Source organism: Hemicordylus capensis, chromosome 5, assembly GCF_027244095.1.
Source record: "Hemicordylus capensis ecotype Gifberg chromosome 5, rHemCap1.1.pri, whole genome shotgun sequence".
Classification (NCBI taxonomy): domain Eukaryota; kingdom Metazoa; phylum Chordata; class Lepidosauria; order Squamata; family Cordylidae; genus Hemicordylus; species Hemicordylus capensis.
Genome location: NC_069661.1, coordinates 40,593,315 through 40,605,544, shown reverse-complemented (window position 1 = coordinate 40,605,544; position 12,230 = coordinate 40,593,315). Strand labels below are relative to the sequence as shown.

Sequence of the window (12,230 nt, the reverse complement as noted above, 5' to 3'; positions counted from 1 at the left end):
CAGTGCCCTGCGGCTCTTTAAGTAATAAGCAATGATATCCCATTGATTAAAAGGGTCATCCTGATTGACAAAACTACTCAGAAAGTATACACAAGCAGTATATAATCCCAGTGATACAATCTTCATAGTGAGTGTATTTTTCTTTGTCTTTAGTGTGGGAAAAAGATAGGACTTTTCTTTAAACAAGCTTAAAACATTTTGTTGTATTGTTATTACAGGTATATGTTGTAAGGACTCCTGAGTCTGTGTTGTCTGTGAGCAGCATCCTAAGCAGTACAAAAGCATAAGCACAAGTCATTTCCTTCACCCCCTCCTTCTCTCTGAACCCCTCAGAGCACCCTCCAAAGTCATTCCATAGGGCTGAAGGACCTATAGCAGGAGAGGTACCACAGGTGGCTGTTGTGCTCACACGGCTATAGATGCCTCCCAAAGTATGGAGAGATTAACTATTTAAAATTAATTAGTAATTCAAACAAACAAACACTTGTTCCACAATGGCTTGATAATCTCTGAAATTCTCTTTGTGCTCTTTCTCTTGATATTCTCTGAAATTCACCCTTTATGCACAGGTGATTACTGTTCATATATATTGTTATATGCACATGTAGTCTGGTTTCTGTCAGACTCGACTTCTGTGCAGTAAAGGGCATAGTGTGGCAAAGGCAAGGGAGAGAGTGGGGCAGCAAAGCTGGTCTGCAGTCAGCAAGAGCAAGCCTTTGAGTTGCTCAGACCAGCAAGAAAACCTGACCTGGAGCTTTAATAGGGGTCAGGAGTATCAAGAGGCCTGCCCTGGCCTATTGTTGCATAAGGCTTCCCAGCTCATGTGAATCGTTTCCCTGCAGTTGCCTGTTTTTGCCAGATCTGGGTGGGGATACATAAGCTGAGTTCCACCTGATGTGCTTCAGATCATAGGAGCATAGAAAGCTGTCTTATACCATTGGTCCATCTTGCTTAGTATTGGTTGCACTGACTGACAGCAGCTCTCCAAGGTTACAGACAGGAGTCTTTCCCAACCCTACCCAAAGTGCCAGGGGGGTGAACCTGGGACCTTCTGCATGCAAGTGTGCAGATGCTCTTCCACTGAGCTATGCACCATATCATAGAGAGCTCACATGTAGTCTCCCATCCAAAAACAAACCAAGGTGGATCCTGCTTAGCAAAGGGGACAATCTCACTATCACAAGACCAACTCTCCTCCTCATCAATACAATCAGTTACAATCAATACAGCCAAACAAATCAACAGTACAAGATCTACTGTGCACTTGTGTCCTGTTCATAATATATATATATGACCCTCATTTTTCTCCTTTGTTTAAGGTGCCGTTTCTTGTGTCTTTCAGGTATCAAATCCACACAGGTCTTCAGCATTCTGTCATAAGGCCCACTCAACCTAACTGTTTACCATTGGATAATGCGACTCTACCTCAGAAGTTGAAGGAAGCTGGCTACTCAACCCACATGGTGGGCAAATGGCACTTGGGCTTTTATCGTAGAGAATGCATGCCAACACAGCGAGGGTTTGATACTTTTTTTGGCTCTCTCTTGGGTAGTGGTGATTATTACACCCATTACAAATGCGACAGTCCTCGAATGTGTGGCTATGACTTATATGAGAATGACAATGCTGCTTGGGATCATGACAATGGCATGTACTCAACCCAGATGTACACACAAAAAGTGCAACAGATTTTAGCCTCCCATAACCCTAGGAAACCTATATTTCTATACATTGCATACCAAGCTGTCCACTCACCACTTCAGGCACCAGGCAAATATTATGAACGTTACCGATCAATAAATAATATAAACCGGCGGAGGTATGCTGCTATGCTGGCATGCTTGGATGAAGCTATCAACAATGTGACCCTTGCATTAAAGAGGTACGGTTATTATAACAACAGTGTTATCATCTACTCTTCAGACAATGGAGGGCAGCCAACAGCTGGTGGAAATAACTGGCCTCTCAGAGGAAGCAAAGGAACCTACTGGGAAGGAGGGATCCGAGCAGTTGGCTTTGTCCATAGTCCTCTACTCAGAAACAAGGGGTGTGTTTGCAAGGAGCTTATACATATAACAGATTGGTTCCCTACTTTGATCACATTAGCAGAAGGACAGATTGATGAAGACACCCAACTGGATGGCTATGATGTGTGGGAGACCATAAGTGAAGGAAGACGGTCTCCAAGAGTGGATATTTTACACAACATTGACCCTATCTACACCAAAGCCAGAAATGGTTCATGGGCAGCTGGCTTTGGGATCTGGAACACGGCCATTCAGTCAGCAATCCGGGTGAACCACTGGAAACTACTGACAGGAAATCCAGGATACAGTGACTGGGTCCCTCCTCAGTCATTTAGTAATGCCGGCCCCAGTCGCTGGCACAATGAACGGGTCTCATGGACAGCTGGTAAAACTGTGTGGCTGTTCAACATAACTGCTGATCCATATGAGCGATTGGACTTATCCAGTAAATATCCAGAGGTAGTAAAGCAGCTCTTGCACAGGCTTTCAGAATTTGATAAAACTGCTGTACCTGTTCGATATCCACCAAAGGACCCCAGGAGTAACCCCAATTTTAATGGAGGAGTTTGGGGGCCATGGTTCAAGGAGGAGGATAAGAAGAAGAAATCAAGCAAAAACAAGGCAGACAATAAGCAAAAGAAAAATAAATCCAAGAAGAAACCTAACAGAAGAAAAGGACATTCTTTCAGTTGCTTTGCAGGAGGATAATTTCAGCTGTTGTTTTATGCCTTATGGGGGAAATTCTACTAAAATCAGCAGGAGTTACTAAGTAAACACGTTTAGGCAAAGAGTGCCATTGCTGAACTAAGGTCAAAATGGACTCCAACATTTATAATTTTGAAACATTCCACCAAACTAGAAATGCCACTTCTGCTGTGTTGGCATTTTTATTTGGCCTTACATTGTGACAGCAGAGACATGTATGAGGCACATTTAATATCACTACCTACCCAAAGAACCTTACTTGATAAACCATCTTCTCTTCCATATAAAATGAGATTTACTCATTCTATGGCTGATTCTGAACCCCAGTTTGTAGAACACATAGTGATAGGATTATGTGCTCAAATGCACCTGTTTATTTTAGTGAACACAATACTGGTACATGTTCTCTACCAACAGAAAATAAAGACCAAAAAGGATAATCACACTTTTAAAATGAGTTTGAGCTGCCTCCTCATGTTGTCTTGATGAAGCACAGTCAACCATTAAGCTACCAGAATAGCCTGAATAAGTTGTGGGAAACCTGCTTTTAATTACATTTTGCCTGGCTTTCAATTGGAAAGAATTTTTTCCTTCCCAGAATGTGCCAGGCTACAATCCATTCCAATAAAAACACAGTCTTACTTTAGATGCACACATACACACACAAAACATCTAGTGCATGGTTATGATTACGTAAATATGTAGACTGCAACTCTGTGTTAAGATGTGTGCACAATACTGTTGAATTTAATACAGTATTTGTGTGCAACTGTGCAAACAATTGCAGCCATAGAAGTGCAGTTCCCCAAACATTGCTGTTGAGCATTTGTTTGCATGAGAATGGAAATGAGTATTTGTAGTGCCTGATGAATTGTATACCTGCTCAACCATGCAGCCTTATAAGGAAGTCCTTTCAACTTAACAGAAAGTTGCTAATACTCTTAGTGATACTGCTGATACATAACATATATGTAAGTATGGCCAGAGGCAGAGATTCAGTGAAGCGTGCATGCAGTCTGGTCCCATTGTTCATTATGAAAGGCGAACGTTCATATGCATAAGCAATTTGCAGTGAGTAGCAAAAAAAATCCCTGTTTTGTACTTCTGCTCTTCAACTGCTGTATGGATGGCCATCATCCTTATATATAGGTCAGGATTTCTGCCCATGGAATCGAACAGCTGTCAGGAATTGGTTTCCAGTAAAGGGGGCCAGCAATACTTTCTCCACAGTCCACACCCAACCTCATCCTCTCCCCAACAACAGTAATGGAGGACCCTGAGGTAGGGTAAGACCTCTCCTTACACATTCTATTTCTAGGTGTCATTCAGGCCACTGCTGACAGGCAAGGAGGCTGAGGAAGATGAGCCGGGACAGTTAGGCCTAATTCCAAACTCCCAGCTGTAGCAACACTCTGGAGGAAAGGACTTCGGTGGGTTCCAGTTCATAAGGAAAACCTGCCAGGGGGAGAAGTAGCCAGGTCAGCACCTTAAGTGAATGGAAACCTGTTGCAGCTGTAACTACAGATGTGTCAGTTCAATTTCTGAGGTAGGGCCTGCTGGTGTCACAAGACTAACACAACCCTTTTAAAATGGTGGGGGAGGGGAATATAGTACTGGGGAGAAGACTCGCAGCAGCCCTGAAATGGCCTAAAATTAATAACAGCTGCTCATCTGAGAGAAAAAGCAAAAAGCTAGAGAAACAATTGTCTTTGGCAAATCTAGCTGTGACCACTGGATAAATTTCATACAGCAGACCAATAAAGAGGAAGGCACAGAAGGCATCCTGCATCCTGCAATATATTAACCCTGTCATTTATCTTAAACTAACAATAACATGTCCATCACTTTTTATTCCCATAGCTTTCATGTGGTTAGCTTATTAGTCCACTGTTATTTTAAGATAACGTTGTCTCATGTAAGATAAGATAAAGTGTGCTGTCAAGTCGATTTCGACTCTTGGTGCCTACAGAGCCTTGTGGTTGTCTTTGGTAGAATACAGGAGGGGTTTACCATTGCCATCTCCCGTGCAGTATGAGATGATGCCTTTCAGCATCTTCCTATATCACTGCTGCCTGATAGGGCTGTTTCGCATAGTCTGGGAAACATACCAGCGGGGATTCGAACCAGCAACCTTCTGCTTGTTAGTCAAGCATTTCCCTGCTGTACCACAGCAGAAGTCTCATGTAGCCTTATCTAAATGTACTGTAAAATCAGAAATAACTGTAAAAGGAGGTGCTATAATTCAGGTGCATATTTTCTTCCTGTGTTTGTCTCCAAATATGTCAAGGTAATTATTTGATTGTGTAGTCATTTGGAATATGATTACTGCATTTTCTTTACAGAAGCAAAATCATGTATGTTTAAGAGTGGGGAGAAAAGGGGAACAAAAATCTACTTTAAACTTTTTATTTATATATCTATTAAAATAGTTTATTTTTATGGCAATAATTAGAATAACCTCTGTTTTCATTTCTTTTCTTTCATTTCTCAAGGCAAAAATCAATTTTGAGATTTTGAAATGGTCTTACAATACTTTGGTATTAATGCAGGCTGGACTTCATGCCATTTTGCTCAAGACAGAAGTTTCCCACAGCTATACACATGGTCATTTTAAAACTTTCACCTGTTTTTGTGAGGCTGATAACTGTTGTATGCAGTGAGAAATTGTTATAAAGTCTGTTGTCTCAGATCCTTGCGAACTATTGGCACTAAACCAGTGATTCGTGTACTGTTTCACAAAAAGGATTCATAACCAATGTGGGATAGGGATTTCTAACTCATTAACAACAAAGAGTCTAGTAAAATCTTAAAGATGAAACACATTTATTGTAGCATAAGCTTCCATGGATTACACTGCACTTCATCAGATACATCTGTATTTCAGGACAGCTTATGCTGCAATTAATAAGCCTGGGCTTTGGCAGCACCAAAACCAAGTAATTTTTATCTTTGCACAGGTACCATATGGAGGCAACCACTCACCGCATGGCTGTGTCTGTTCAGTGCGCTGCACTTCCAAGGCAGAGCTCCTTGACAGGAAGCTAAGCAACAGCTGAGGTGGTTCATGAGGCAAGGTGGGAGGTGAGCACTGGTGGGGTATTCCTTCCAAACACACCCTATAACGTTCTGTGGGGAAAGTGCTTGGAGGAACTACCCCTTCCAGTGCTCCCTGCACACAGACATCATCCACGGTAGTACAGGGCTCAGCTTCCTGTAGAGGAGCCTCCCAGTGTCAGAAGTGCACAGTACTGTGCGGAGACAGGCACCCTGAGAGCAGTGCCTGCTCCATGCAGTACCTGTGTTCTATCCATGCAGCACCTGCATGGAGTACCTGCATGAAGGTGCAGGTTATTTGGCTTCGGTACTGCCAAAGCACATGCCTAGGAGTAGATTTGTTAGTCTATTAAGGTGCCACTTATCCCATTTCAGCAAAAGCAATGAAGAGCCTACGGCACCTCTGGAGGTGCTAACTCGTGGGGCACTCTTGCTGTATGCGCTCCAGAGCTTCCTATGGGGACCAAGAACATCCTCTTATTGTTTGTGCAGAATGTTATTTATTTCTGTATTTCTGTTTAGGACGCTTTTCGTCACACAGACCCTAAGATGGATTTCAACTATTAAAACATATAGAGGCCATTCACCCAATCAGAAACTGAAGTCGTGCACATGACCTTGCTGGGGAGGGTGGGCGGGCTGTGGGGAAGGGAGGAGCCCGCCTGCCTTCCCCAACAGACAAACAGCCACTGCCCTCCCCTCCACCGCACCACATATCTACACAAGCACTCTCATATCTACAATGCCCACTCCTGCATCCCAGGGTGCCTCAGGGCATGAGTACAGTGGCTGCTGTAGTTAGAGCAGCCATCACGCTTGGTGCTGCCACTCCTCACCACCTCCCCCCACCCACCCCCCGCTGGCTTGCTGCCGGAAATGGTGGTGGGCTTGGGGGGAGCTGTTTAACCAGCAGCCATCGCCCAGAGGATTGCTGGCCAATATTAAGTGAACCACAGGTTCGCTTAACCTCTGCTAAATGCCAGCTTTGAAAGTGGGTGCTTGATGCGAGTGCAGTGCTGGGAAAGACCTTGCTCCTGGCACTGCACAGCCTAACCAAGGCTGGGCTGCCCTAGCCTGAGTTAGGCTGTGTGTGTGGATCCCCTTACTGTGTTCTACCCAGGTTTGGGAGTTGTGTGTGCTCCCAGTTTTCGAAGCAAGGTAAGAGGACAACCTGGGTAGGAGTGATTGCGTGGAAGCAAGGTAGAAGGAAAAGCTACTCAGGTTTTCCACCTACCTTGCTTCCACACAACCAAAAATTGGGAGCACACACAGCTCCCAAACCTGTGTAAAAGGTTTGATTGTGTTGATGACCTCATAAATTACCAATAACGGAACACCACAAAACAACAATAAAATCCAGGCTAGAAACAGAAGTGCAGAAGCAGGATATTCACACACACACACACACACACACCAGAGTCTTCATGACCCAAAAGCTTGGATAAAGTCCTACTGTCAAAAAGCCATCAAGCCAGTAAGGGAGTGCCAACCCACAGGGAAGAAGTTCCACAATCTGGGAGGCAACAACAGAGAAGGCCCTGCATTGTGTACATGACAACCCTGCCTCAGCCAGTGTTAGTGCACAGAAAAGAGCTCTTCTTCGAGATCTTGTAGGGTGGATAGATTCATTTGGCAAACAAGACTCAGGGCTCACAGAAAGATGTCTATGGTGGGTGGCACTCAACTGAGATTTTCCTTCCTCTGTTCCAGATTCCCTATGTGTAAGGTAAAGTGTGCCGTCAAGTCGATTTCAAGTCCTGGTGCCCACAGAGCCCTGTGGTTTTCTTTGGTAGAATACAGGAGGGGTTTACCATTGCCTCCTCCAATGGTATGAGATGATGCCTTTCAGCATCTTCCTATATCGCTGCTGTCCAATATAGTACCAGGGGGATTCGAACCAGCAACCTTCTGCTTGTTCGTCAAGCATTTCCCCGCTGTGCCACTTAAGGTGTGTAGGGCAGGAGGGAAAGCTAGCTGCATACATTGACCTAAGAAAACCAACACACCATGCTTTTAGGAATAAGAAATACTATGCCTGCTAGAATTCCCTTTTCTACACAGCCATGCAGAGAAGTTCTGTTATTTCATCTGATCATACTATATTGAAGGTCATACTATATTGATCATACTGTATTGAAGGATCTCACTCAGCTTAGCAGAAATGCACAGCAGTGCTAATGCAAAGTGAATGAAACTATGGTTGGCCAGGCCAATAGGTGGGAGTGTGCACAGACCGTTTGACATGGTTTGGTCTGAATTTGGTTCGAATTTGGACCGAACTGCACTAAAGCGAACCAGTTTGGTTGAACCAATTGGCTGGGCCAGTCAATTTGACAAACCAGCTCAAACAGGTTCAAAGTGGTTTGTGATCGAAACACTCAAACTGGCCTGGTTCACAGACGTACGGTTCTACACATCCCTACCAAGAGGTTGCTACAGTCTTTCCAGACTGAATTATGGAATAGGTACCCTGCTTGCCCAATGTGTGATTTCAGCCATGGTCATCAACAAACAGAAGCAAACAAAATAGTTATATGTCCTACTAAGGAAGGCTGCATTTATATAGAAACTTTAAGTTTTGATAACTGTGTACAGATTTTTTAGTATAGAGCCTGTTTAGTGTAGCAGATGCAGAGTGAAGATTTGGATTCATGGCTTTGCTCAGCCATGAAACTCACTGGGTGAATCTGGGCTACATACACACACACACACACACACACACACACACTAACCTACCTCACAGGCTTGTTCTGAAGTTTAAAATGGGGGAAACCAATATATGTCACCTCAAGCTCCTTGGAGGAAATATGCCTTTTTCCTTTTAGTGTAGATTGTCACTTTTTTTTTAATATGCATTCCCATTCCTTAATAGCTACATGATCGAAAGAAATCCAACAGGTGAAGTTCTTCCAATCACTGCATGGAGGGAATGATTAATCTTCTTCTAATAAAGCTGGCAACCCTATTTCTCTGTAACAATTATTCAGATATCAAGAGTGCGAACTGACCCTTCAAGAGTCCCGTTGACTCCCCTGTGATGCTCTAAATTAATTAAAAGAGATGCAGCTAAGGAGCACGAGAATAACTAATACTGGGCTACAAAAGGTCAGTGGCCCCAAGTGCAGAAAGCTCCAAAGAGGAACAATTTAATTAGGATGGGCCTAGCGAAGCAGACTGACACACTCCCAGGAAAAAGAATTGCTGACAGCAGGTATGCTTCCTGAAGAGCAACTTGTCTGGGTGATTATTTGAGAGGGCCCTGTAGGCAATAGCAACCAAGTAGAACTCTAGTGGCGCCTACATTTTTATAATGAACAACTAAAAATATGCCCTGCAAGACATGTTATAAAAGAACTTGGAGGCTGATGTTGTAAGGGACTCACTGGCTGGCTAGCAGCACAGAGGGATACCTTTCACAAGATTATTAGATCTCTGCTTAATGGTGTGTATCAGATGTGCAAAAGCTCAAGTCATATTTTCAAACACTGTGTTTATATCTTTGACTTGGGGGGAAAACTGGTATTTAAATCATGAGCTTGGGGCATAGACCAAGGTAACACTTAGACATGAGAAGATGATAATGAATATGGATGTGCATATCATACTAATTAATAACATTTCCTGATCTTAAAAACTAATAATAATATCATGCTTTTGCAAAAAAAAAAAAGGGAAACATTTTTGATGAAACAAAATAGACTTTCTTTCTTCATATCCATATAAAACCAAATAGATAGTTTCAGAAGAACTACAATGAAGACAAGAAATCAGCATACAAAAGAGGATCAAAACTGGACAAGTAAAAATATTTCTTCACATAAAATCATCCAATTTAGGGTTTAACACCAATGCTATGTACAATTTAAGTACTGATAATACATTTTAATGAAATGTTTTACAAAATAAACTGACCTTAACCTCTCTTTTCAACAGATCTATACATAGTCATACAGTACCCTGTAGGACAGTCATCCTGAACAGGGTTAGGGTTGATCCATTAGATGGCTAAAATAACAGACATCTGAGCTTCATTGCTTAGTTTCTGCATCTTTTGCCCACTACTGCATATTCACTGTTAGCTCCAAAACACACACAGCTAGATTGATAGATCAGATGATGTGACAAAGATACACCTTTTTAAATGGGTGATTCTCATATATTTAGCAGGGGGAGAGCAACTGGTCCTATCCAACCCCAGCACAGCATCCGTCCAGTGGCTGTTGCTGGTGTTTACTAACTTTGTGTTTCTTTTTAGATTGTGAGCCCTTTGTGGTCAGGCGGCCATCTTATTTATGTATTTATTTTTCTATGTAAACTGCTTTGAGAACTTTGATTGAAAAGTGGTATATAAATATCCGTCGTCGTAGTAGTAGTAGGTTGAATGCTAGTATTTCTATCCTTTTTTTTTTTGTATTTTGCTATGCTTCGTGTTGCTTTTAAAAATCAATATTTATTTTGAGCCACAGTCTGGAACATTTTAACATTTTAAAATCTGCCTTAGGTTTTTACATTTTTATCCATGCAAATTTACATTTGATACAGATTAATGAAAGACAAATGGATTAAATTGTTATGCATTGAATCGTGTGCATATAAGTATGTCTTAAAAGGAATCTGGACTTGATTAGGTAACCAAACTAGTCTAAGAAACTAAATATAGCCTTGATAGTGCCAGACTCCTCTTAACACTGCAAATCACTCTATGATTTAATGAGCAATATTGTAACAAAGCTTGAAACCCATATAGAGTTCAATATCTCCATGAAGACAAGAAGAAGATATAACTAGACCTATCAGGAAGCACCAAAAACTGTGCACTCTATATAGGAGGTGGGGAAAACAGCATATTTAGTAGGGTTGCTAAGTCTCTGAAGCTATTGCTGGAGGTTAATTCCCCTCTTTCCCACCCCACCCCACCCACAATAGCAGGCCATGAAAATCTCCAAGATTGCTTTTAATTTTCGCCTGGAGATTAATGCAGATTCCGAGAGACTCCAGGCCATTCCTGGAGGGTTGTCAATCGTAATAGCAGGTACATATGATTTCTTCTAATTCCTTAGAGTAACACAATCCTATAACATTGCATTGCCTAACTCTTGTTTGTATACCACCCTGAGGCTGTGGATTGGGTGATATATTAAATCTCTTAATAAATGAAAGAATAAGTAAATAAATAACTCCTTAAATTGCTTTCTGGCTTCCATGCTAGGGCCCATTACCGCTGCTTTCCCACAATTAGCTGGGAGCAGAATTTAAAAGGAGGTTTTGGATTTAATCTAGCATCTATATTCACTAGCAACACTCTTCTGAAAAATTCCTGTTTACAGGTTCAGTCGGTTGTATTGCTTCCTGGGCCAGCACAGCTAGGGGATTAATACTGAATTGGTCTGCAATTGCCTCTTATTTAATCAGCCTTTGTTCCTTAATGGGAGAGGGTATGTTAAATTGCTGGCTTCAGTCCATCGGTCCTTCTCATTTGGCACAAAGAACACCTTCTCTGTTGCCACTGAACATTTATTATTATTATTATTATTATTATTATTATTATTATTATTATTACATGTATATCCCGCTCTTCCTCCAAGGAGCCCAGAGCGGTGTACTACATACTTGAGTTTCTGCATTAACTCGAGTTAATGCATGCTGTGATGGGATTCCATGACTTTTCACTCAGATGAAGGATGTTCTTTGGTGCCTTTATCCCATGTTATAAGCATTCCTTTGGAAAACAGGTATGTTTTTCCTAGGGTTTCTGTGCAAGGCAAAGCAATCCAGGAAGGAATATTTGGTGGCGGTGGTGGCTCCTTCCCCCTCCCAGCCTTGGAGGATAGGAGGAAGATGAGCCACCATTATGCCTCATCCCCAGTTGCCAATGTGAAGGAAAGATGGGGTTGGGTGGGGAGAGGAGCTATTGCTGAGTCCCATGAGAACAGCCTCTTGGTCTCCCACTATCCCCTCATCCCCCTCTCCCAATAACCCTCACAGATGCCTTCAGGAGAAAGTCCATTGGTTGGTAGTGTGGTGTTTTTGGTTAATCCATTCCTCGATCCAGGCCAGCTTTTGAATGGGGCTTTTGATCCTTGCATTCCAGTCTTGGAGTAGAGATGGGGCTAACAAACAGCCCTCAGCAAAAGCGCTGAAAGCAGACTGCACTGGGCTCTCTGTCCATGATATCAATTTCAATAAACCACATATATTCCTGATTCTACTCCACTGCCTTGTCCTTGCATACAACAGCTCTTTCCTCTGGCTTCTACAGGTAGGAAGGAGGATTAAAGAGAATAAAATCCTCTAGAGTCTCCACAATGATACTGGAGGGGCTCTAGGGAACCTCCCTAGTGTGATGCACAGTGATGCAAGCCTCTCCACCAGTTTGTACCACTGGTACGGGGTCGGGGGTTCCAGGGTCAACCTGGATCAACTTGCAGCTGCTCAGTCTCCCAT

At 42.6% G+C, this 12,230-nt stretch overlaps 1 protein-coding gene across 2 annotated transcripts in view; it reads left to right on the top strand.

Moving 5' to 3' along the window:
* The window catches only part of ARSJ (arylsulfatase family member J), a 93,158-nt gene extending 87,978 nt beyond the window's left edge, over nucleotides 1–5,180 (top strand). For both annotated transcript variants that reach the window (XM_053251838.1, XM_053251839.1), the window contains exon 2: nucleotides 1,343–5,180. In XM_053251838.1, coding sequence (XP_053107813.1) covers nucleotides 1,343–2,735 — 1,393 coding nt within the window. In that variant the 3' untranslated portion in view covers nucleotides 2,736–5,180. The remainder of the gene's footprint in view (nucleotides 1–1,342) is intronic.
* Nucleotides 5,181–12,230: the final 7,050 nt, after the last annotated feature.